Here is a 27,690-nt window from a genome sequence, read left to right on the forward strand (position 1 = left end):
TCTGAAGGTCGCCGTAACGGACTCCCAGCTTCTCTGTTCACTATTGCCGTTGGATTCGTTCAGCAATAATGGAGGCATACCGCGTTCAGGAGGATCAACGTCCTCCGGGGATGAAGGCTCACTTTACTCGGCTTTGAGGCCTCCTGGACTGTTTGTTACCAGTCCTTGGCTTTCCAGATTGTAAGGCCGTGAACTGGTCATTTTTACAGGGTTCATAGCGATGCCCCGTCTGTTGCAGGCCTGGGAAGGAAGGTGCTACAGGCAGCGGTTATGCAACGGCCGACCTGAGTCTGTCTTTTTCTTTGCATTTTACCTGTTCCCCACCGTAGGGACTGCTTTGGGACGTCCCATGGTTACCTGTGTCCCCCAATGAAGCAATAAAAAAGAGGGATTTTTGGTACTCACCGTAAAATCTCTTTCTTGGAGCCTTCATTGGGGACACAGCACCCTCCCTAATTGTTTGTGCCATCATTGGGCCTGTGTGCCATTCGTTGTTGGTTGGTACATATGTTCAGTTTTTGGTTGCTTCTCCTACTGCTTTAACACTAACTGAGGATTCTTGGTGCCTGTTGAGGATGTATGCTGCGAAGGAGGAGCTATTTTCCTTTTTTTGCATGGTGTCAGCCTCCTAGTGACAGCAGCATACACCCATGGTTACCTGTGTCCCCCAATGAAGGCTCAGAGAAAGAGATTTTACGGTGAGTACCAAAAATCCCTCTTATTTTGTGCATAGTTTCCTCCTAGTGGCAGCAGCATACACCCCATGGTCCTGTGTCCCCCAATGAAGCGAGAGAGAAGAAAAAAGTTATGGCTCTGGGTAGGAGGGGAGTGGAAAATGGCCCAAGGGTTAACGGTGTTTTGGATATTTTATTACATTAGAGTAAAGCTTAGTGAACCTCTTTTATCCAGAGGGACCGGGCTGCTTATAATGACATAAGGATACATTTTTGTTTGTTGTAAAGTGTCGTGAGAATAGAAATAATCTTTGTATGATCTATAATGCTGTGTAAATGTGGATTTAGATATTCTGTTATCTCATCACAAGAGTTTTATTAATAATGTCCTCTTCTGTGTCTTCTAGGGTAGGATTGTGTCTTGTGATCCTTCTTGTGCACAATTATATGGCTATATGGATCCAGAGGAGCTTTTGGGTCAGCATATTACAGACTTAATGCCAACGATTCACATCCCCCGTCATAGAAAGGAGATGTCACAGGTACTATAAGGAGAATCCCCGGCCGGCCAACAATAAGAGAGAATGCATAGCATGACATATAGTGATGAGCGAACGTGCTCGGATATCGTGTTATCTGAGCATGCTCGGGTGTTATCAGAGTATCTTCGGCGTGCTCGGAAAATATGTTCCGACTCCTCGCGGCTGCATGATTCTTGGCTGTTAGGCAATTCCCCATGTGTTATGGCTGTCTAACAGCCTCAAAACATGCAGCCGCGGGGAGTCAAACATATTATTCGATCACGCCCAAGATAGTCCGATAACACCAGAGCATGCTCAGATAACACGATATCCAAGCACATTCACTCATCACTAAATGACATATTAGACAGAATAGCAAAGGTTGTAGAATACAAGTCCCCGGTCTGATCATGAGTCGGGGTCAGACACAGAGACTTTTTTCTGTCTGTATTGTAATACATCATGTTAAAGGGAACAAATGTAACCTGACTCCATTAACCTGCAGATATGAGGTTATTGTTCTGACAACATGCGGCGTCCGTACTGAGGTCCCCACCGCCAGGAGGAAATGAACTTCAATTCTCTCGGCAGACTCACTCTGTTACAGGGGTGGTGTTTTCATGGTTTTAGTCATCACTTAGTGTATAGAGAGCGGCCGCTATAACCGCACCCTTGGCAGTGACTGACAGCCGCTCAGCATTAGGGCCGGCTGTGACTGAAAGAGCGAGCCTTCCGGGAAGAATAAAGTTCATTTCCTCCTGGCAGTGGGGCTCTAAGTGCCAGCGCCAAAAGGTGTCAGAACATTGTTAACCTGTATATTCACCCAGTATCTGCAGGTTGCTAACATTATTTTACATGACAGGTTCCCTTTAAACATCTGTGTGAACAATTACAATTTATTGTACCCATATATACCTATATAAATTAACAAAAACAAGCTCATCATTAGTGCTGCGGGTGTGACGGTAGCTAAAAACGCTAAATCTGACACATAAAGGGAATGTATTGCATATACATTTTTACTAATTAAAACTAAATACTGTATTCTCCTCAAACGTTTTTTAGGATGTTGTGATCAGTATAACAGAAAGCAGTACATGCCCTCGCACTATCTGACATTGCGACACATTAGCGCAGAACACCCTGTGTAACAGAGCCGAAGGTTTCCATGTGACATGTAAAGATAGGAAATGTTTGGCTGCCGCGTCATCCGATTATCTTTTCCCACAGCTTTTCTCTTAATCCTGCGTGATAATCCATTTTCTGCTAAAGTATCATTGAGATTTTCGCCTATTGGTAGGAAATAAGTGCGGCACCTGAAGGTGAGGGGTGTTAGTTCTATTAAAGGGTTATCCCCATCTTCATAGATGGATATTGTCTGATAGTGTTTGTAAAAAACAAAGACTTTTGTAGATTACTGCTCCTTAAAATGTATAGCTTTTCTTGCGATATGAATGTTTTTCTTTTGTTTTCAACTTGTTACCTAGGAGATCGACTACCGCTGTTGTCTAGCTTGTAAGCACTGCCCTAAAACTGCCTGGGATTAGGAGGTAATGGCGCCCCCCTCCTCCCTAGTGATCTCACCAGCTTCAAAGTAGTGCTTACAAGCTCAATAGAAACACATTTGTAAGTGCTGTACTTATTCTGCTGTGTAGCAGAGGTGGTTGGTTGTCAAGACAACTAGGTGGAAAGAACAGAGAAGTGTTAATATCTCAAGAACGGCTGAAAATTTTGACAAGCAGTTAATTGCAAAATTTCTTGTATTTACATGCACTATCCTATAATAGCCATTACTTGAAGATGGCAAGAACCCTACTTCATAGATTATGGTGTTTAAAGATGCATAAAAGCCAGGTGATAAAGAGGATTTATATATTGAGGTTCTTTAGTCAAAAATCTTTCTCTAGGTTAGATGCTAAATGCAGTCATGGGGCAGTTCTGCTTGTACTTACCAAGGTTGCAGCCATATTGGCTAGTTTACCCACATCAACTGTATTATCTTCACCTCATTTCTTTCTGGTGCAGTTATATGGGAGTCGTGCCCTCTTGCAATACTTACAACTATCCCTCTGTAAGGTTAGGGAATTTTATTTATATAGCGCCAACACATTCCGCAGCGCTTTACAAATTATAGAGGGGACTTGTACAGACAATAGACATTACAGCATAACAGAAATACAGTTCAAAACAGATACCAGGAGGAATGAGGGTCCTGCTCGCAAGCTTACAAACTATGAGGAAAAGGGGAGACACGAGAGGTGGATGGTAACAATTGCTTTAGTTATTCGGACCGGCCATAGTGTAAGGCTCGGGTGTTCATGTAAAGCTGCATGAACCAGTTAACTGCCTAAGTATGTAGCAGTACAGACACAGAGGGCTATTAACTGCATAAAGTGTATGAGAACATGATGCGAGGAACCTGGTTATGTTGTTTTTTTTTAATGGGCCACACAGGGATAGTTAGGTTAATGCGTTGAGGCGGTAGGCCAATCTGAACAAATGAGTTTTTAGGCCACGCTGAAAACTGTGGGGATTAATCGTATTAACCTGGGTAGTGCATTCCAAAGAATCGGCGCAGCACGTGTAAAGTCTTGGAGACGGGAGTGGGAGGTTCTGATTATTGAGGATGCTAACCTGAGGTCATTAGCGGAGCGGAGGGCACGGGTAGGGTGGTAGACTGAGACCAAAGAGGAGATGTAGGGTGGTGCTGAGCCATGGAGTGCTTTGTGGATGAGGGTAATAGTTTTGTACTGGATTCTGGAGTGGATGGGTAGCCAGTGTAATGACTGGCACAAGGTAGATAGTGACTTGTAAAATTGCTGCTTACAACAGGTTGCACTATACTGTAGAGTTAAAGGCCTCTTTCTCTCTAAAGAGGCAATTTGCATATTAAATTTCCCAGAGCAGCATTGCATGGTGAATGAGCCTCCTTACATTGACATGCCAAGGCTGGTATGTCACTTTCCACAAGGAGAAACGTTACCCATTAGTCCTCAATCCAGAGCGTCTCATACAGCCAAATCTGTTCTCATACTTTGCACTGACGAGGGCCAATACCCTGAAACACCGTGTCTGCAAATTGAGATTCTGATTTGGTTTTTATCCGAAGTCATATTGTAAGACTAGTTCGATAGTGATGTGTAGGAATGTTGCTTGCAACAGGTGGCGCTATTGAGTTCAAGTCCTCCTCCTCTCTGAAGAGGCAATTTACATGTGAGGAGGGCGGAATTATCAGATCGCTGCTTTCATCTAAAGTCACGCCTTGGAAATGACAGCGGTCATCTGCTCCATTCATTGAGTTAATACTATTAGTGCTGAAAGCCTCTTATGGTGTGTTTAGTATCACAGCGTAAAAGGGTTGTCTGGCTAAAATAAGCTCTTACCTATCCACTGGATAGGTGATAACTTGCTGATTGGTGGGGGTCCGACTGCTGGGACCCGCGCCAATCAACAGAATGGAAAATTTATAAAGCAGCAGGTTGGATGCCCGAATTCCGATCTGTTCCTTCTCTATGGGGCTGCCTGAAAAAGCCCCAGAGAGCATCTAATACACAATCTGATGAAGGAATTGGCCACAATGAACCTCGGTTTAGGAGAAGCCAATTGTGCTGAGCAGAAAACATTAACATGCACCAATGGTACCTATAAAAAAAGTGTGCAATAAACGTGACTTTACACACCGTGGGGTAGATGGCAAATCCAGCTATAAAACGGATAAATCAGTGTGGCTTAGGATGAATATAGCATAGAATGAATAAATGGATATACGAATAAAAATCTGTGTGGGGGGCACAATCTGATTTAGCCCACCCTTGCAATGTAAGAGAAGCAACAAATGCTTCATACAATGTTTGCATAGAAAAAACACTACGACCCCCAAGACATTGCCTAGCTTTAGCTTTCCGGGATCGCCACCACCAGGCCAGGGCTCCCTGATCGCCTGACTGCATCTTCACGCTTCCTTTTCTTCCCCACGGACGTTTCATTTTTGATTCTGTAACGTTGGTGGAGACGTTCCAGTAATTTGATGCATGAAGCGGTGGATTGTTTTCTTCCAGAGCATTCAGCAGCAACGAGTGGTTGGAGTGACCCGTAACGGAGCTACGTTTCCTCTGAGTCTCACCCTGATAAAGGATTTTCCTGACGAGGTGACTCCAGTGGATGAGTACTACGCCAGCCTCAGTGTCCTGTCTTCTATCAGCGGCCTCATCACTCTCTTTCCGGATGGAATCATCCAGGGAATTAATGGAACGTTTTCGCGTTCCCTTTTTGGATATGACAGGACGCAGCTTTTGGGAAAGGTAAGAATGCTGTTTGTGCCTTTTATACCTTATTTCTCTGTAGTGGTTTACATTATAGAGCTGTTGTAGCTTTTCTGGGGGACGCCGCACACAAAGACCCCAAATATAAAAAAGCTCTGAAAGGTTTAGTGTTGGAGGATCTGCGGGGATAGTGTAGCTTCTGCTTATGTGAGCACTGCAGCCAATCACTAGCTTTAGCATCTTTACGCCCTCCTGAGCCCAGTGATTGGCTGCAGTGTTCACCTGTGATCAGCTGCATGGAAGTTTTGTCCTATTTGTCTTAGAATCTCTGTGTCCTTTCTCCCAGAACATTTCCTTTCTGGTTCCTGGATTTTACCATTATATGCGAAGTGCTGAGGACGAGGCTTCTTTTCTGTCCCCTCCAGAAGAGGCACAAGTCAGAAGCAAATCTTGTGATATTATTTGCAATGGTGCTGTCGGTAAGAATGATGCCGTAAAATGAGGCTATTTACTTATAAGACACCTTTATTACTACTTATTATTAATGTCAGGTACTACTTCTAATTTATTTCTAGATTTACAGGGGTTGTTCACTTCTTGGACAACCCCTTCTCATTCTTCATGTCTGGCCCCGTTAAAATAAACACACACATACTCCCCTCCGGTGTCGGCGGCGCTTTCCCGGTGCTCATTTGACATTATGTCACGTGATCCCTGTACCCAATCATCACTGGCGTCACTGTCCCCGCCTACGGACAAATCGAACATCATGAGGAAGTCAGAGCAGCCACAGCCCAGACTTCCTGTATCAATACCTCCGGAGGCGGGGACTGTGACGCCAATGATGATTGGCTGCATGGCTCGTGTGATGTAACAACCTGTCATGAGCCCCGAGAGCGCGGGTGGCGGCACTGCTGGAACGGCATCGGAGGTGAGTATAGGTATTTTTATTTTAACGGGGCCAAACGTGTGAGGAATGAGGACGGGTTGTGCTACTAGTGTGCAACCCCTTTAGTAGCAGATGCCCGTTCCTTGCCGGGATATTACATATTGTTTGTGCTCTGACTTATAGAGAAATCTGTACAGAAATGCAAGTCTGAGGACCTGCTGACGACTGGGGAGGGATACCAGCACCCTGCTTGCTCTATAGTCCTGAGCCCGTCCTCTCCGCTATCTGCGAGGTATCCTTACTTATCTCTTTTATCAATATTTTTACATAGAACAGCGAAATTGGGTACTACAGATTACATTTGTCTTGGGTTGTAATATTCTAATGTTTTTAGACAGTTTGACACTGGTTAGCGTATGACATCTATAAAAGGAATATGTCAGTAGGTTTTTACTATGTAAATGTAATCTGACAGCAGCATGATCTAGGAGCTGAGATCCTGATTCCAGCAATGTATCAGTTTACTGGGTGCAGCAGTAGTGATAGAATCAGTTTTGCAACATTCACCGGTCCAAGTGTGGTACAAATTCTTTATTGCAGCCTTAAGCCATCTCGTTCACGGCCCGGGACGGTGGAACAGGAAAGGAGGTGAGCAGGATGTGACGACGGCCGTTTCGCACCTACGTCAGCGCTTCAACCCGTTGAAGCGCTGACGTAGGCACGAAACGGCCGTCGTCACATCCTGCTCACCTCCTTTCCTGTTCCACCGTCCCGGGCCGTGAATGAGATGGCTTTTTAAGGCTGCAATAAAAAATTTGTACCACACTTGGACCAGTGAGTGTTGCCGTATTGTTCTTCATATTTCCTGATGGTTTACTTTTTTCTATACGAGCACCTTTACCGTGATGTCAGGCTCACGCTTATAACTGGAGGGACCGCTGCCAGTCCTTGATCCGGCAGCAGCTGTGCGGTCGTGCTTTTTTTCTTCTTTTTGTGATAGAATCAGTTTTGTCTGTTGCAGATCTAGCACAGCTTGAAATGTTGAGCCCACAACACTGAGTGTCGGCTTTCCCTGTACTTGGATACATTGAAAGAGAGCTGCTAATCAATGCTGGGGGCGTTGCTGGACCAGGAAGCACAAGGCCGCTAGTCAGATAGTGATAGTCTCCTGCTGATAAAACACTGATTTAACTGAAACAGCCTAGTAAGTGACACATCACTGGATCCAGGGACTCAGCTCCTACACCATGCTATTCCCAGATCACATAGCTAAAAAACTTGCTTACAGATTCCATTTTAAAGGGAATCTTTCATTTCTTTCATGCTGCGCGAATCAAGGGTTGCAGAAATCAGAGCCTGGTTGCTCGATGGCAGCCAGGTATGTCTAACTCTGAAACACTCCAGATTTTCAAAGAATACATAATATGAAGATTTGGCCGCAGACCATAAGGAGAAACATGAGTAGTCCAATGATGTCTCCAGGCAGCTTCCACCTGCCTCCATCTATCTTAATATCAGAGAAATAAAAAATTCCCAAAAACCTGCCTAGATATACAGAATGGAAACTAATCCACTAATGACCCTGGCATCAAAAGAACTATGGAAACAATCTAAATATATACACTATCCATCATTTTATTAGTATGAAAAAAATACAGGTGTTTCGCACAAAATTAGAATATCATCAAAAAGTTAATTTATTTTAGTTCTTCAATACAAAAAATATAGTCATTACAAACAGAGTGATCTATTTCAAGTGTTTATTTCTGTTTATGTTGATGATTATGGCTTACAGCCAGTAAAAACCCAAAAGTCATTATCTCAGTAAATTAGAATAATTAACAAAAAACACTTGCAAAGGCTTCTTAAGCGTTTAAAAAGGTCCCTTAGTCTGTTTCAGTAGGCTCCACAATCATGGGGAAGACTGCTGACTTGACAGATGCCCAGAAGGCAGTCACTGACACACTCCACAAGGAGGGTAAGCCACAAAAGGTCATTGGTAAAGAAGCTGGCTGTCAAGAGTGCTGTATCCAAGCATATTAATGGAAAGTTGAATGGAAGGAAAAAGTGTGTTAGAAAAAGGTGCACAAGAAACCGGGATAACCGCAGCCTTGAAAGGATTGTTAAGAAAATACACTTAAAAAATTTGGGGGCGATTCACCAGGAGTGGACTGCTGCTGAAGTCATTGCTTCAAGAGCCACCACACACAGACGTATCCAGGACATGGGCTACAAGTGTCACATTTCTTGTGTCAGGCCACTCATGACCAATAGACAACGCCAGAAGCGTCTTACCTGGACCAAGGAGAAAAAGAACTGGACTGTTGCTCTGTGGTCCAAGGTGTTGTTTTCAGATGAAAGTAAATCTTGCATTTCATTTGGAAATCAAGGTCTGGAGGAAGAGTGGAGAGGCCACAATCCAAGCTGCTTGAGGTCTAGTGTGAAGTTTCCACAATCCGTGATGGTTTGGGGAGCCATGTCATCTGCTGGTGTAGGTCCACTGTGCTTTATCAAGACCAAAGTCAGTGCAGCCGTCTACCACGAAATTTTAGAGCACTTCATGCTTCCCTCTGCTGACAAGGTTTTTGGAGATGGAAATTTCATTCTCAGCAGGACTTGGCACCTGTCCACACTGCCAAAAGTACCAATACCTGGTTTAAAAACAACAATATCACTGTGCTTGATTGGCCAGCAAACTCGCCTGACCGTAACCCCATAGAAAATCTATGGAGTATTGTAAAGAGGAAGATGAGACACCAGACCCAACAACGCAGACGAGCTGAAGGCCGTTATCAAAGCAACCTGGGCTTCCATAACACCTCAGCAGTGCCACAGGCTGATCACCTCATGCCACGCCGCATTGATGTAGTAATTGATGCAAAAGAAGCCCAGACCAAGTATTGAGTGCATCTACTGAACATACATTTCAGTAGGCCAACATTTCAGATTGTAAAATCATTTTTCAAGCTGGTGTTAGAAAGTATTCTAATTTACTTAGATAATGACTTCTGGGTTTTCATTGGCTGTAAGCCATAATCATCAACATTAACAGACATAAACACTTGAAATAGATCACTCTGTTTGTAATGACTCACTTTTTGTATTGGAGAACTGAAATTAAATTTTGATAATCTAATTTTGTGAGAAGCACCTGTATATCAAATAAATACTAATATGAAAAAAAAATACTTGATTCAAAATTAGGCAGGAAGAGACCAACATGTAAAAATAACGACAAGACCAAAGACACAATCGGGCTTGAGAACACACAGTTGATAACATATACAGTATAATTCATTGTCTGTAATAAAGTGCCAATAAATTGGAACAAAAATTGAATAAATAATGGAAGTAAATGAGAATATCTATATACGGCTGGATGAATAAATAAAAGCCTGTCGGACTTAGCAGTGATTTACATCCACTATTGCACTTAGGATATTCTATATTCTCCTAATATTACCGCAGGCTTTTATTAAATCTTTTTTTATGATCTTTTATTTTCTAAGCCTTTCATTATTTATTTGAATATTGTAACTTTATTACTAACAATGAATTGCAAATACTAATTATTGCCTATATAACTGTATGTTCTCAAGCCGGATCGTGTGCTTAGTTATTTCTATATTATTATGTGCAGCTGTATTTGTATCACATTTCATCTTTAGATATTAGCCTTTTATTCTCCTCCCATCTACTTTTTTTTTATTAATACTTTTTTGTGTGTTGTTTTTGTCTTTTTTCATATTAATAAAATTGTGGATATTGTGTAACTTTAGATTGATCTGCTCTTTTTTTTTAATTTTTGTGCCATGGTAATTTAAAATTGTGCCTGGGGAGCACAGAAATTATTGTCATTACACAGTTACTAATAGGCGGTGTTTAGATTTACAGAGAATAACACTTATGTGCTGGGAATGGGGACCAAGAATCCTTTTTTTCTGAATCGATGGTGATCTCCTTGGTCAGATTCTCACCTTCTGACTCCCGGCATGATGAAATTCCATGCCCTATTTTAAATTGTTTGTTCTCCCTGGAGATGGACAGAGGAGCCTGGCAGCACCTTACTCCACACTGAACACACACATGCACGCTCAGCGCAACCGAATGTGCATGTTAGGGCCAGAAGGAAGTTATGTAAACGGGGTAAATTGGCAAAAGTCTGAGGTTTCTTCTATTTGACCATTTTGCTCTCTTTTATGCAAAATGACAAATGTGTTTCCCTCTCTATTGAACATGAATCTAAAGTTTGTTGTCATACAGTTTTCTGTCTATGCATGTAAATAAGAAAGTACGGGAGAAGGTGATGTACGATGAGTGAGATGGTAATGATGGACATCATTGTGACTCCTTCTTCTTTGCCTGCTTAGGACAACTACTGGCCACCATAAATCCGCCTATGGAGACCCTTGTACCATGAATCTGCCTACATGCTGCTTCTCACCTGGGACACCTACACAAGATGAGCTGTGGGAGCAAGATCAGGAGACCGAAAAGTGCAACTTACATGACCTCCTTCCAAACTTGGGAATGGAGCTGGACTTGGCACCTCTTACCCACTGCCTGCAAAGTATGAACTTAACAGGCAGCCGGAGTGAGCAGGCAACACCTTGTGCAAATAACTCCATTTTGTCTTCTACTTGTGCCTCCACCATGAAGAAAACACAGTCTCCTCCTATGGGCAATGCCTCGCCAGTTACAGTACAAGTCGCTCCATCACCTGCTTCTCCAGTATTGCCAGCTGTCGCTCTTCCTGAAGGCTCTGATCTCACCATTAATGCCCAAAACCATGAAGATGGCACAAGCAGCACCCCACCTTGGAATTGCACTAGCACAGAACCTTGTGCACCCTGTCTTGATAGTTCACTTGTAATGTCAAGTCCTCCTCCATTGTATCACAGTAGTCCAGTCACTGAGAAATCGCAACCTTCACAAAATACGTCCCCAAGGAATAATACATCCCCATTAGCCAGTGTAGTGTATCCAGACCATAGTGAAGAATGTGCTGGTCATGAAGTCCCGTCCAATAGTATTGAGCCTGAGCCCGACAATCCCTCAGTCTTGAGATTGCGTCTTTCTAGGAACTCTTACTCAGAGCAAGAGTCTTATGACTCGTCCAATGTATCTTCAGGACAAGCTTCAGGCCACGATGAAGAGGTGCAGGCTCCAAGGATGGAGTTTTCCCATGCCACCTCTACTCCTGCTAAAGATGACAGTACCCAATCACTGATGGTGACGCCATGTGCCAATAAGACCCACGCTCGGGAGCTTTCAGCTCAATACATAAACTCGGAAATTAGGGAAGGAATTTTCACTGGAAGCTGCTATCACCGGGACGGCTCCAGACTTTGTAAGAAGCATTGTTATTTATCTGGCATAAGTCATAATCTGCATTTAATTAACAATTAGGGCTCGTTTAGATCACATGACCTGCAACGTTAAATGATCAGCCTATTAAACAATCAGCGGTCATTTAATAGGCTGTTATGACAGGAAGACCGCATCTCTCCTGCACACACAACAATCTAATAGATCATCACTCAGTGTCGCATGGGCTGTCATTATTCTCGATAGCACAGAGGTTATGTTTACATTGGATAAATGTGCTGCCGAGAACAAGCCAGGCAATAGATGATTTCAACCGACAAACGTTTTGCTCATTAGTCAGATAATTGACAGCCTGTTTATACTGCCTGATTATTGGGAAACGAGTGCTCCTAAGAATGCTCATTCCCCATAGTGCAGTGTAAATGAACCCTTATTACAGTGCACAATTGTTTTGTTAGTGTATTTGACATATTGTATCAAGTCAAATTGGAAGAATAGTTTTGTTGCCCATAAAAAAATTACACATAGTTGCTATGTAAGAGCTAAACTTGATATTACAGACCAGCTTCTATTATGAATTGCATGGTTGGCCAGATATTTGAATAGCCGCCATACAAAGCTGTATTTTGCGGGTGCTACATTTGGGGTCAAAGGGAGCCACGGATGTACGCTGCACCAAATGGTTGACATTAACAGTTACAACTTTTAGAAAAAAGTTGGCTCCTCCTCAGCAGGCTGCACTCTCCTACTGGCATTAAGCTACATTGTTTAGCTTAGTTTCACGATGTAGGCAGACATGGGTCCGACGTCTCCAGACAAGTTCTGCCAATGGTGTTGTTTACTATTTTTTCCTGTTTTTTTCCTCCTTTAGATATGGAAACATAGGGGAAAAGGCCTGTGTGTGATCCCAACCAAAAAGATGGAGAGTACAGTTTGCCAGGGGTCATGCTGTATACTCTCACGTCTGAATGGCAGGAACGTTTCTTCTCCTAACGCTGTTGGCATTCAAGTACTTTTGAGGACGGTCCTTGCACTTGGTATCCTGCCCGCCTGCCCCCCAGAGCCTGGCGCTTTGCATAGAGCGAAGACCAAGGTCAAGACCTGGACCACTGGATCAAGCCTCTGAAGGACAAGAGAAGAGTAGATATTAATCCAATATCCCACTGTGTAGCGTTAACGCCTAGCCTACGTCCCCTGCTGCAGTCTCTCCTCGCAAGCTCGACATTTTCCCTCTCTGGTTCTTCGCATGTCGGTTTTTTTTGCTTTTTTCTATCTTCCACTATCCTTTTCAAAGTTTCTTTTGGCTCAGCCTCTTTTCCAGTCCTCCTCTCTCCTTTCACGGCCATCCTGGTGTCTCTGATGGAGATTAAATTTAGTCCAGGGCTTCTGTTGCCACCTGGTGGAGCGTGCTCCCTATCTCTTAGCCAATAAGGCTCTCACGTTGGCTTTCTTCCCGCTCTGCAGTATCCCTGCTCCTTTTCGGAAGGCCAATCTCTCACTCTGCACGCATTCACTGTCAACGCCATAGTTTCCAGCGCTTACTCTCTTGCGTGGATCACGATCCCGATCCTTCAAGCACTCTTCCGCACACTTGAAGCCAGGACTTAAGGGCTGGAAGGCAATATGCCCTGGGAATTAACATTGAAGCCTCAAATAAGACTCCTCTATCCTGGCCTCATTAACCCCTTTCTCTCCTGTTCCTTTATTTCTTTTATTATTCTTTCTGTCTCTCCTCCATCATCTCTGGCCTCATAGAGAATCATGCCTGCACACTGACGAGTGCCTGCTGGTTGCACATTTTGCCTGCGCGTTATGTAAGCGCAAATTCTCGTAGGACCAACCTATTGCGGTCTGCGCTGCTTGCACTCCATCTTCTCCGGTACAGGAGCCCCCTTGGCCTGTGACAAGAAGTGCTCCCTCTACTCAGCTTTGACTTTTATCCTCCTTGTCTGTAACAGAACTGACCAAGGTTTCCCAGACCTTGGTCGCTATCATGGACCTGATATCCATGTCTACTACCACACTAGGTACCCTGACCACTGCCCAGAGTGAGGCAGACTCACCAGCTACTCCGTCAGCACGTCAGCGGTCTAAGTGGCCTAGAGTGAGTTATTCATCTCAATCTCCTAGACCACACACATCAACTCGCTCCTTCTCCCTAGAGGCTCTGTCACCTCAGATATCGAATCAAAATTCTCAGACTCTGATCTGAATTCTGATTAGGCCATAAAGCTGAGAGACTTGGTTGACAGTCTTAATATCTATGAAGAATTTGGCACTGAATTGATGCTGACTTCTATAGGTACTATTCCTTTAGTGGTGTTCCCAATTTCCAGACACACTGTATCCTTTATATAGTTTCAGCATTGAGTCCTATATTCTTCTATGGTAATACGTATATCTGAAGAAGGTCTAAACTGAGACCGAAACGTCATATATGTTCACTGCTTGCAAATAAATTATCTTTTTTCTACATCAATTAAGTGCCAAGTTCTTCGTAGATGTTATATTACGGATTGGGCTCAGCACCTGCTGTCAGGAGTGGAGTGCTCTAGTACTACATGGTTGTCAGTTTTGAACGTACTGTGAACCTATCCATCAACGAGAAGGAAGCGGATCACCCCCTACGTACTCTGTGTACTTCAGGAGGGTCAGATATGCCTCCAAACGTTTTTCTAACTGCTCCAAATTCAGCAAGATATTGGCCAAGGAGTGGGTGCAACCTGCAAAGCGTTTCCGTAGATTTAAATGTATAGGAGATTTTGTACACTTCTCCAGCAGATATTATTGCCGCTTGGTCCAATTCTTTCTCAGTGGACACTCCAGTGTCTAGGTTATCAAAAACTACAGCCTTACCAATCTCTGACGCAAACTTGCTAAAGATCTCTACTCACAGAAGAATGGAATCCATGGCCATGTTCGCTTTTGAAGCTGCAGGCTTGGCCTTGTTTCCTGCTTTTGCTTCTGCCTTGGTTTCAAGGCAGTCACTGCCTGGGCAAAACACCTGTTCCAAGACATCATATCCAGGGCTCCAACTTCTGAATTGGCAGACCTCGCAGATAAGATTTCCCACCCATGTAAGTATCTCTGCTCAACCTCTTTTGATTCGGCCAGCTGTTTTGCTCAAGTTTCAAGCAACATTGCAGCGATCTGTCAAGTTCTTTGGTTTAAGTCTTGGAATATGGACCTCACACCAAAAAGATCTGTTGCTAGTCTTCCCTTCTGGTGCTCTGTTCTGGGAAAACTTTGAAAAGATAATTTTGAGATCCATAGGTGGTAACAGCACCCTGCTCCCACAGCTTAGATCTACGCAGTCTTCGTCCAACCAAAATCCACATCAGTTTCACTCCTTTTGTCAGTTCTTTTCCAAGCACAAAAGGACCTTCTGCCTCCAAGAAAAGGAGAGGCCATCATTAGTGATTGTTTATTAGTCAATCCCCGCATGTGTTGCGGCTGTTCAACCGCTGTGAAACATGCAGCCGCGGGGACTTGTGCATGCCCGAGATACTCGGATAACACCTGAGCATGCTCAGATAACACAATATCAGAGCACTCTAGCCCATCACTGGCCATCATCAATCTGACTCCATCCTGACATGCACATAACAGTGCCAAGTCCCTAAAGACCAGAAGCAACAAGTATTTTTTCCTCATGATGAGGCACCCCCCCACACAGAGGATTTTGGACATTCAGGATGCATAAGTCCACATCTCCATTTTTCCAGCACACCAGACGTTCCTCTTCTTTGCTGTCAATCAATCCCACTTTCACTAAGTGGCATAGAGCATGGTTGTTGTTGGGGCTCTTTTGCATGTCAAGGGGATAGTGGACTTTCATTATTTGGATGACATACTTGTCAAGGCTCCCTCTTACTCAGAGAACCTCAAGAGTCTGCAAATCACACTGGACACACTTGATTCATGAATCGTCAACCAATCAAAACATTTTCTGATCCTTCCTCTGCTCCTTCCTGGGAATGGTGTTCAGCGCCATCCTAGTGAAAGTTTTTCTCCCATAAAACAAAATGTTGGCATTAAATTTCGACATCCAATATCTGAACTGTCCTTTGCAACCTTCCATTATGCTTCTGCATGAGCTTTCTAGGTAAGATGGTGGCCACTATCGAGGTGATCACACTTGCTTGATTCCATACCAAATCCTACAAGCCTTGATCTTTCATTGGGATAAGACTATCCTTTCCTTAGATTTTTCTTCCCCCACACGTCAGGCAGTCTCAGATCTAGTGGTGGGACTCTCCCCTCATTCTCAGTTGTTCCTTCCTTCCTATTCATTGGCTGATTGTGATGACTGAAGCCAGTTTTCTCGGTTGGGGAACTGGTGTTTCACTGACCCTGCACCGTAACTTTCAGAAGCTTTACAAAACTCCACTTTCTATCAACGTCCTAGAACTCAGAGTAATTCATCTGTTACTTTTCCATTGGCAGGGTCTGCATGTCCGAACATCAGCCATCAAGGAGAGACTCTTGAGTCATCTAGCAATGATTGGAAAGGTCTCACAGATTATCTAGTGGTCGGAACAAAGAATTCTGGCAATCTGAGTTATCCACATTTTGGAAGTATACAATTTGGCCATAGACTTTTAAGTAACAAAGTGTTAACTACAGGGTAGTGGCTCTTGCATCAAACTGTATTCAATCAGATCTTCTTACAGTTGGGCACTCCAGACATCGATTTGATGGCATCCAGGCACAACTGCAAAGTTCCTTGATTTTATGGTCCCAATTTCCACTCCCTTATCTGTTTCTTCCTCTTTCTTTGCTACCCAAATTGCCCAAGAAGATCAAGTGAAAAGAAATTCCTGTCTTATGGCCACTGACTGGTCCAAAATATAATGGTACGTGGAACTTGTTAACCTCAGATGTCCTTTGGAGATTTCTGGCTCGACGAGAGCTACTTTCCCAGGCTCTTCTACTCGAATTCTTTGATGCTTAATTTACCGGCATGGTTGTTGAAGCCACAGTTCTAAAATCCTCAGGTTTTTATGAGCAGGTTGTACAGGCATAGCACGGAAACTATCCTGTTTTGTATTTATTGTTGTACCTGGAAAGCCTTCTTATTTTGATTGCAAATCTTTTGAGGTCACCCCGTTTTGTTTTTTTTCTATCCTGTTCCTCCTCTCCTTCCTGCAGTTGGGTCTTGAGTCTGGTTTAGCCCTAGGGTCCCTCAAGGGCCAGATCTCGGCCATGTCTATTTTTCAGAAAGATCTGGCTTCTGAGCTTCAAATCAGGACTTTTCTTCAGGAAGTGGCCACTCTGCTCCTACTTACTTACTGACCTCCTTTGGAGCTCTGGGACCTTAATTTGGTGCTGAACACCTTACAGTGTCCTCCTTTTGACCCTATTCACAGCATTTCTCCACTCTAGCCTTCCCAGAAGGTGGCGTTTCTGATTGCAATCACTTCCATCAGACAAGTATCAGAACTGGCGGCTCTGTGCTGCCACTCTTCATTTCTTGTCCTTCACCTGGACAAGTTGGTTTTGTATCCAGTTCCCTCTTTCCTTCCCAAGGTGGTCTCTTATTTATAAAGAGATACTTTTATCATTGCTCCGTCCTTCTCCCTGTAATCCAGCGTTGGGATCCTGCTTTGAGACATGCCATGGTTTCCTGTGTCCTCCAATGACTTGCCAGAGAAAAGAGGATTTTGGACCTACCATAATATCCCTTTCTTGTAACCTTCATTGGGGAACACCCTTTTGTTCCTGTTGCCCCGTTGGGCATGTATGTATTGGTAATTTTCGTCTGCTTCTCGAACTGTTCTTCTGCCTAACTGATTAGCTTGGTCGCCAGTAGGCGGGTGTAGCCTGCGGAGGAGGAGCCAACTTTATTTTCTTTGTGTTGTAATACTTTGTGTCAGCCTCCTGGCAGCAGCAGCGTACACCGTAGTCTCCTGTGTCCCCCAATGAAAGCTACCAGAAAGGGATTTCATAGTAAATACAAAAATTTTTTTTTCCACTCTGATCTTGATGAGGGGATGGGGTGGAGTGCAAGGCGCCTGGTTCATTAAGAAACTCACGCCTCTGAATCAAGCAAGGCGCGAAGTGGCATCCACCTCACCACAAATCTTACTCTAGGGACTGTAGTAAGATTTGTGGCCTAAAAAACGCAGCAGTTTTTCTTGAATTTGACAATCCGGGTTTGCTACTCTCCATTCCCATCGCAGCTCCACCCACTTTATCAGAGCTGGGCGAGAATGATGTAAAAACACCAAGTCTCAACATTTTTTGCTCAGCCTTGCATTGCTCAAAAATATTGCAACTTCTTTACGACAGAAATTTGGAATAAAATCTTTGATTAATCAGGGCCGTCATAAAATGTAAAGTTGAGTATCGCTTCCCCTTTAAATAGAATCAATAAGGTTTTGCTGTGTAATCTGAGAGCAGTATTATGTAAGGGCAGAAAGACTTATTTCAATGTATCATCTGCTGATCTGCTTGCTGTTATTTTCATACAATCACAATTTCTCTGCTGCGGAGCTAGCAGTGCTCGGAATGCTGAGCCGAGGTAACCCCACCCCCACCATTGATTGGCAGCTTTTTGTGTACACCGTATATTGACCGATTGCATCGAAACACGCAGCCTAGTAAGTGACACATCGCTGGAATCATGCTCTCTGCCCCTTCGTCATGCTGCTCTCAGATTATACAGCAAATGCTGCAATGTTGACAGATTCCATTTAAAAATGAAAATCCCTGTTCACAGTTTTTGTTCTTTCTGTCGGGATGTCTGAATTTATAAAAGCAACAATAGAAAATCCTCCAACTCTGTTCTTCGGCTTAGGCTAGTTTCACATTTGCGGTTAAGTCCGCAGCGTATCATCCGCAAGCGCATGCAAACGTCTGATAACGCAGCGTTTTTTATCTGCATCAGCTTACACATGATGGTAAAAAAAAACCGCAGCGTTTGCATGCGTTTTTACATGTGTTTGCGCTTTTTATGCGCATGCGTTTGATATTTCCAGGAGGGTGTGTCTTTAATGAGCATGTCTAAATCCGTTCCTGGACATGCGCAGTCCGAAGCAAAGACATGTGTACGCATGCGTTCCCATAGACAGTAATGCGTGTTTTTTTGCCGCATTCCTTGCGCTAACAACTGCATACGTTTCTAGGCGGCAAATTGACGCCTTTAAAATTACTACATGTTGCATTTACCGCGCCAAACCGCAGACGACGAAACGACGCATGCGTCGTCAAACGCGGCAAAACGCAACCGATCGCAGACACATGCGTCCCTAATGTTAAATATAGGAAAACACAACGCATGCGGATAAATACGGAAGAATCACTGCGGACACAACCGCAAATGTGAAACCGGCCTTAGACATGTTGGAGTCCTGAGTGACCCAGTTGTAAGTCAGTGGGCAGCATTCAGTGGGATCCGACAGATGACTGATCAGCCATCGCTGTAGAATAAATGTTCTACTGATGTGAGCAGCCTTACAGGGTTCACTTTCCAGCATCATTTTTAAAAAGTCAATGCTTTTCTTATGAAAAAAAAAAGTAGACGTGATGCTTATTAAATTTGTTTTTTTTTTTTTTTGTGACCTGCAGATATTCAGCTGGAAGTGCATGCTGCGTGCTGCTCTGGCTTACCATTGTTCAATGTGTGGGTTTGTAAAGATATGATGCAGGGACAGAGAGAAGCAATTGCCAGAACTCGACTTCTGCTCTCCAGTTTGGCTAGTTCATCGCAGTCCCTTCTGGAGCAGTCTGAGCGCAGTCTTGGAGAGGTGGGTGCCAACACTTATTAAACCATCTACAGACTAAGGCCGGGATCACACACAGCGAGATATGGCCGAGTCTCGCAGGTTAATACCAAGCTCTGGCACCGGCACTCCAGAGCGGAGCGTGCGGCCGCACAGCAATACATGGAGCCGCATGCTCCGCTCCGGAGTGCCGGTGCCAGAGCTTGTTATTAACCTGCGAGACTCGGCCGTATCTCGCTGTGTGTGATCCCATCCTAAGACAAGGGCTACGATGATTCATGCATCTATGCCAACCAAATGACTAGTGTAGTAGTGACCCTGTGCAGCGTTACTACCGCAGCAGAGCCTCCTGCACATATCTGATGACTGGAGTAATGCTTTGGCTGTGACAGTAAGTGGTGAGACCACATCTCCATGTCACTACTACAGTATATACTATTACCGTATATGTATTTTCTGATAACTGTATACACTTGCAAACTCCTTTGCACCCAAATATGCACATAAAGGAACCACATGTGAACAGTGTCGACAAGAAAAATCTTTGCAAGATCAATGAAACCACAAAATCTTAACATTGAAGGGTTTTATTGTGGATATTTCATTACAATTATTATTTAGTCATTAATTTGTATTAATTAGTATTTTTATTTTACTAAATCAGTTTTGCTCTCAGTTTTTTATTATCTCCCCCATTGTGTGCACATTTTAAGAAATGAAATCATGACGCAGATTTTACATGGAAAGATTTTTTTTGTCACCACTGTATCTTCATAAAAATCTGCACAGCAGTCTTAGGTACAGATAGTTTTCTATGTTGATTCTTTTTTTTATAAAATTAAGGAATCACTTACAGGAGTCGTTGTTCTGAACGAACGTACTGATGACCTAGAGAACACACAGTAGGCTGACATTTACTAAGTTTCATAGCTTTAAGCTTTGCTGTTGCGTAGACAGGTTCAGCAGAGTCTCATTAGGTGGGAAGGGATGCAATGACATATGGCCATTATAAGATACTGCTGCAGTCCTGTATTAGGCAGCTCACTCTATATACATATATAGTGGCATGGAAATGTTTGGGCGCCCCTGGTCAAAATGACTATTATTGTCACTAGTTAATCAAGTTGAAGATGAAATGATCTCTAAAAGGCCTAAAGTTAAAGATGACACATTTCCTTTGTATGTTAGGCAAAAAAAATATACGTATTTTCATCTTCTACATTTTAAAAATTACAAAAAGGAAACTGGGTAAATGCAAAAGTTTGAGTTAGTACCTAGTAGCACCCCCTTTTGCAAGTATCACACCTTGTAAACGCTTTTTGTAGCCAGACAAGAGTCTTTCAATTTTTGTTTGAGGGATTTTCATCCATTCTTCCTTGGAAAATTCTTCCAGTTCTGTAAGATTCCTGGGTTTTGTTGCATGCACTGCTATTTTGGGGTCTAGCCACAGATATTCAATGAGGTTCAGGTCAGGGGACTGTGAGGGCCATTGTAAAACCTTCAGCTTGAGCCTTTTGAGGTAGTCTATTGTGGATTTTGACATGTGTTTAGGAACATTATTAATTTATAGAAGCCATCCTCTTTTCATCTTTTCATCTTCAGCTTTTTTACAGATGATGTTTTGCATCAAGAACTTGTTGAAATTTCTTTGAATCTATTCTTCCCTCTGTGAAATGTTCCCTGTGCCATTGGCTGCAACACAACCCCAAAGCATGTTTCACCCACCCCCATGCTTAATTAATGGTTGGCGAGATGTTCTTTACCTGAATTTATGTGTCCTTTTTTCTCCACACATACCTCTGATCATTGTGGCCAAAGAGTTCTGTTCTAACCCCATTAGTCCACAGGACTTGTTTCCAAAATGTATCAGCCTTGTTTTGATTTTTTTTGCATAATTCTGACACTGAATTTTATGGTGCGAATGCCGGAGAGTTTTTATTCTGACTCTTCCATAAAGGCCATATTTGTGCTGGTTTCTCTGAACAGTATAACAATGTACAACAATTTCAGAGTCTGCTAAATCTTTCTGAACGTCTTTTGGCTGCTGTTCTTTTGGCACAAGGTTACAGGAGGCAGGTTTTTTTTTATAAAGCTGGGAAATTTGCATCATATAGCCGTTCCTAACAATGATTACTGAACAAGCCATAACCCTAAGGCTAATTAAGGTCTGAAACCTTGGTCAAAATTATCTGAGCATCTCCAAAGTGCCCAAACTTTTGCATCAGCCTATTTTCCTTTTTGTAAATTTTTAAAACGTAAAAATGTGACTATATATATATATATATATATATATATATATATATATATATATATATATATATATATATATATATATATATATATATATATATATATATATATATATATATATATATATATGTGTGTGTGTGTTTGTGTCCTCTTCATCTTTAGCCCTTTAAGAGTTAATTTCATCAACTTTTTAAACTGAAAAATCACAAAAATTGAGCTTGGTTTAAGGTGGTATACATGCAGCACATAAACGCATGTTCACATTGGCCATAAAGCATACAAAACCTACAAGAAACAAAATTAAACAAAAACCCTGCTGTAACTAAATAAGCAAAAAGCAAAAGTGCATTTAAATAACATAGGGTTCTTAGTAACACTGTTTTTGATCAAAAAAAGCATAAAAGCCATCCCACCGCGTCAAGGTGCACTGATCGGGACGGTCCTACACTGTCTAATATTAATACCTTACCATGTGTCAGAGTTGACCTCAATGTGTGAATATGGGCAGACAAAAGGACCGGGTCCCGACCTGTGGACACCAGCCTGGAGAAGCCTTTAAATGTAATTTCCAGCCCAGGAGAGGGATGCCACACCCCAGCTTGCACAGAGTGCAAAAATGCGAAACCTACCAGAAACAAAAATGAGCAAAAACCCTGCTGTAACTAAATAAGTAAAAAGCAAAAGTGCATTTAAATAACACAAAGTTCTTAGTAATACTGTTTTTGATCAAAAGTAGCATAAAAGCCATCTCCCCGTTGACGAGCCGATTTTCCTTTTTGTAAATTTTTTAAAATGTTAAAATTTGACTATATATGTGTCCTCTTTATCTTTAGCCCTTTAAGAGATCGTTTCATCTTCAACTTTCTTAACTGGTCACAGTAACAGTAATTTTCACTAGGGGTGCCCAAACGTTTTCGTGCCACTGTATATCTAAATATGAGTGAGCGGACGTCTATGGCCTTATTCCTGGTTTATCCTTGAGAACTTCTTCGGATGAAGAAATGTTCTCTTTTGTTTTATTGTCCAGGACATTTTACTGTTTCTCATTACAGCTGATCCGCAGCAACGCTGAAGCCGGACACTGCACAGAAATCCAAGATCTCCAGACGCTTGGTGCCTGCGACGGTCAGTACGAGGAGCAATATGAGACACTGTTCCCTCTCGGTAAAGGAGCCTTCGGCTTTGTTTGGTCTGCAAAACACCAGGAAGATGCAAAGGAGGTGAGTGTCCCCATGCAGTCGTTCTCTCTACTGCAAACTCGCTGTTATTTTCGTTTTAGAGCTTTGTGAACCATTTTGATTTGTTTGCTGTTTTCATTACCCTTTTGATCCTTGCTTTCCGTCATGTTATTGTGATTTTATGATTAATATCTTTAACCCCTAATGATGTCGCCAATTTTTGCTTTTGTGGGTCCATTTTTTTCTTCCATTTTTCAAAGAACAATAACTTTTTCATTCCTCCAACATATAAGATCTTGTTTTTTTGCGGTACAGGTTGTAGTTTTGAATGACTCCATTCATTTTACAATATAGTGTAGGGAACAACGGCAAAAAAGAATTCCAAGTGCGGAGAAATTGTGAAAATAATACAATTATGCAATTATGTTTTTTTTTTTTTTTTTTCATTTTATTTTTACAACATAAATTGTGCCGTAAAAAATGACCTGAGAACGTGATTTTCCAGGTCAGTACAATTACGGTAGTGCCGCTATTACTCTTTTAATTACTTTAAAAAGATTCTGAACATTTGTAAAAAAAAACAATTGGTATGTCTCGCTATTTTTCAAAACCCATACCTTTTTTATGTCAATGGAGCTGTGTGAACACTTGTTTTTTTGTGTGGCGAGCTGGTGTTATTATTGATACTATTTAGGTCGCTTCTTATTGCACACTGCAGGTTTGTAGTTTTGATACTTTTTCCTTTTTACAGTGTTCACCGATTGGGTTCGCTAATTTTATATTTTGATAGATGAGACTTTTACGGACATTCTGATGTCAAATATTTATGTATTTTTTTATTAGTTACATTTCTTTATGGTTAAAAAGGTTGTTTAGTTACATTTTTATGCCTTTATTAAAAAAAATAAATTTAAAATTGTATTATTTTCTTTACTATTTATTTCCCTTAGGGCACTTGAACCCACAATAGATTGATTGCTTGTACTATAGACAGCCATAGCCCTGTATTGCTGTATATAGTGCAAATCACAGTCCCTTGTGGTGCTCCCACTGTTGGAGGAGAATTAACATCACAGGCACAGGAGCTTTCTGCCGGTCCCTACTGTTATGGTCATTGGGCAAACGAATGAACACCAGGGCTGTATCACAGTTTTTAAATGCCACTGTTGGTGATTAACAGTGGCACTTAAAAGGTTAGTATCAGCAATAGTTCTGATAGCCGCTGTTAAAATTAGGTTCCTGCTATATAATATAGCCGGCATGTGCCCTATGTGGAACAGGCTCAGCTCTTGTGCCTTCTCCCAACAACCTGACACGCTCAATGTTTTTTATATTTGTCATGGATCGTTAAAGGGGTTGTCCGGCCTCAATCTACACCTCTGCAGTCACTCTATGTGACTGAAAACTTGTGAATCCTCACATTGCAAGCACTATGGGCTGTGAGGATTCTCCGGTACCAGCGCTGAAAGCAGTTCAGGCAACCAACCAAGTTCAGGCAACCAAGCAGTTGGTCATGTGACCACAAGTATGCGATTTGCATACTATCGGCCACATTCCGACTAGACGTGCCTGGTCTCGCTTAATACATGTGCTTTGAGCGAGATTGTTCACGTCTAGTCTGCATGTCACTACATGTATGCAAACCACATACTTTCGGTCACGCATCCCCCTCGTTACTGGTGGCGGCATTGGAGTAACTACAGACTTGTAGCTTAAGGCTGAACAACCCCTTTTGAGCAATTGAGAGAGCATGTAACCTTTCATTATGAAAAATCGCAAACAGTCTAAGAATTGGTCAGACATGACCTTGTCATGTTGGCACATGGATGAAGAACGTGTTGAGACCCCCCACAGTGATGGTGGTGCGCTGCACGTAGCCGGGCTTTCAGGAAGAGACAGTGCACGCTCCACAACTGTAGACAGTTTAGATACATGATTAAATTCCACTGAGAACATTGCTTGATATTTCCAGGAGTTATTGGGCAGAGGTGCAGGCAATGTCTGGTTTGTGTGCAGACGGCATTGCCTGAATTGGGGATCCCAGACCCCCGTCCTGCCTGCTGAGCTTACGTAATATAATTACAAAAGTGTCTTTCTGTTACAACAGGTTGTAGTGAAATTTATCCGTAAGGATCGTGTGCTGGATGACTGCTGGGTCCAGGATCCTGAGCTTGGGAGAGTTACACAAGAAATTGCTATTTTATCCAGATTACAACACCCCAATATCATCATGGTGAGTATTAGAAGAGTATTCCCATCTCCAACATCCTATCCCAGTATGTAGTTAGTGTGATAATAATAGTAGCTTAGATATCCATGGTTATGACTAGGGTTGCTCGATCCGATCATGTAAAATCGGAATTATACCGATTTTCACTATGATCGGAATCCCGAATTCCGAATCCCGATTCCGATCTTTGAATGTGATTGGAAATCGGAAGTGCATAATTTTTTTTTTTTGCACAATGCTTGTGATTGACACATGAACCACCCAATGAAGAGCCTGTGTAATGTGGGCACATCCAGTTCGGGAGGGGGGAAGAGTGTGGGCGGTGCGTGGGCGGAGACAGTGCGTGTCTGTGTGTGCAGGCGGGGCCTGTGTGGGACCATCGGGGGTCTGTGTGGGCCTCTCCGTCTGTGCGGGCTGCCGGGGGTCTGTGCAGGCCTGTCGGGGGTCTGTGCGGGCCTGCCAGGGGTCTGTGCATACATACTACATGCATACAACATACATACTACATACATAATACATACATACTACATACATACTACATACAATACATTCATACATTACATACAATACATATATATAACATACAGTACATATAACATAGAGTACATACTCACCATCACTTGTCACTTTGATCCCCGAAGCCAGTGTCACCTGTAAAAAATATTAAAATAATTAACCATATACTTCCTGATCCGCAGAAATCCATGAGTGTCCCACGACGATCTCCCGTGGAGAGCAGCAGCATCAGCTGATGCGACCGCTCTCTAGGGGCTCCAAGAATACAATGACGGGTGGAAGGTATCCTTCCGCACTGTATTCCTCCGCCACTGTAAAAAATAGTCCCTAGTCTCACTTTTGGCACTGCTGTGTGAGAAAGTTCCCACGCAGCAATGGCATAAAGTGAGACCAGTGAACTACAGTTACCTCAGTGATGCACTGCAGGAACCATTGTCTCCTGTCAGTGTGTCACTGGAGGTCCTATAGAGCAGTGACATCACCCAATGTCACTGTTCTATAGGGGAGATCGTCATGGGACACTTGTTATTAATTGAACTCCGTCGGACAGGGAGTATACGGTTTATTTACGTTTTTTGCAGGCGCTGAAGTATGGTAAGTATGGTTAAATTAAGAATAAAATACTTTTTTCTGGCTGTGTCTTTATTTTGTTTTTAACTCTTTGACTACTCTAGGATTAATAATGGATAGGCGTCTTATTGACGCCTCTCCATTATTAACCCAGCTTAATTATTATTATTATTATTTATTATAGCGCCATTTATTCCATGGCGCTTTACATGTGAGGAGGGGTACACATAATAAAAAAAGATACAATAATCTTGAACAATACAAGTCACAACTGGTACAGGAGGAGAGAGGACCCTGCCCGCGAGGGCTCACAATCTACAAGGGATGGGTGAGGATACAGTAGGTAAGGATAGAGCTAGTCGTGCAGTGGTTTGGTCGATCGGTGATTACTGCAGGTTGTAGGCTTGCCGGAAGAGGTAGGTCTTCAGGTTCTTTCTGAAGGTTTCGATGGTAGGTGAGAGTCTGATATGTTATGGTAAAGAGTTCCTGAGTAGGGGTGATGCGCGAGAGAAATGTTGTATGCGATTGTGGGAAGAGGAGATAAGAGGGGAGTAGAGAAGGAGATCTTGTGAGGATCAGAGGTTGCGTGCAGTAAAGTACCGGGAGACGAGGCCACAGATGTATGGAGGAGACAGGTTGTGGATGGCTTTGTATGTCATGGTTAGGCTTTTGTACTGGAGTCTCTGGGTAATGGGGAGCCAGTGTAGGGATTGACAGAGGGGAGAAGCTGGGGAATAGCGGGGGGACAGGTGGATTAGTCAGGCAGCAGAGTTTAGAATAGATTGGAGGGGTGTGAGAGTGTTCGAGGGGAGGCCACAGAGTAGGAGGTTACAGTAGTCGAGGCGGGAGATGATGAGGGCATGGACTAGGGTTTTTGCAGATTCTTGGTTTAGGAATGTACGGATACGTGAAATATTTTTGAGTTGAAGGCGGCAGGAAGTGTAAAGGGCTTGGATATGCGGTTTGAAGGAGAGATCAGTGTCGAGGATTACCCCGAGACAGCGAGCTTGTGGGACTGGGGAGAGTGGGTAGCCGTTTACTGTAATGGATAGGTTCGTTGGGGGGGTCGCGTGAGATGGGGGAAAGACAATGAATTCTGTTTTGTCCATGTTAAGTTTTAGAAATCTAGTGGTGAAGAAGGATGAAACAGTGTACAGACATTGAGGGATTCTGGTTAGTAGGGAGGTGATATCTGGTCCAGAGATGTAGATCTGTGTATCATCAGCATAGAGATGATACTGAAAGCCGTGAGATTCTATGAGCTGTCCCAGGCCAAAAGTGTAAATGGAGAAGAGCAGGGGCCCTAGAACTGAACCTTGCGGGACTCCAACAGATAGGGGGCGAGGTGAGGAGGTGGTGTGTGAATGGGAGACGCTGAATGTTCGGTCAGTTAGGTATGATGAGATCCAGGATAGGGCCAAGTCTGTGATGCCAAGGGATGAGAGGGTCTGTAGTAATAGGGAATGGTCCACTGTGTCAAAGGCAGAGGACAGGTCCAGGAGGAGGAGGACAGAGTAGTGTCGCTTGCTCTTGGCGGTTAATAGGTCA

At 43.0% G+C, this 27,690-nt stretch overlaps 1 protein-coding gene across 2 annotated transcripts in view; it reads left to right on the forward strand.

Annotated features, from left to right (window-relative positions):
- PASK (PAS domain containing serine/threonine kinase) overlaps positions 1–27,690 on the forward strand; it is a 96,519-nt gene that overhangs the window by 23,787 nt on the left and 45,042 nt on the right. For both annotated transcript variants that reach the window (XM_069727721.1, XM_069727722.1), the window contains exons 6-13: positions 1,082–1,216; positions 5,254–5,496; positions 5,804–5,936; positions 6,530–6,638; positions 10,717–11,696; positions 19,244–19,422; positions 22,701–22,868; positions 24,934–25,059. In XM_069727721.1, the coding sequence (XP_069583822.1) occupies positions 1,082–1,216; positions 5,254–5,496; positions 5,804–5,936; positions 6,530–6,638; positions 10,717–11,696; positions 19,244–19,422; positions 22,701–22,868; positions 24,934–25,059 (2,073 nt within the window). The remainder of the gene's footprint in view (positions 1–1,081; positions 1,217–5,253; positions 5,497–5,803; positions 5,937–6,529; positions 6,639–10,716; positions 11,697–19,243; positions 19,423–22,700; positions 22,869–24,933; positions 25,060–27,690) is intronic.

Source organism: Ranitomeya imitator, chromosome 5 (genome assembly GCF_032444005.1).
Source record: "Ranitomeya imitator isolate aRanImi1 chromosome 5, aRanImi1.pri, whole genome shotgun sequence".
NCBI classification, from domain to species: domain Eukaryota; kingdom Metazoa; phylum Chordata; class Amphibia; order Anura; family Dendrobatidae; genus Ranitomeya; species Ranitomeya imitator.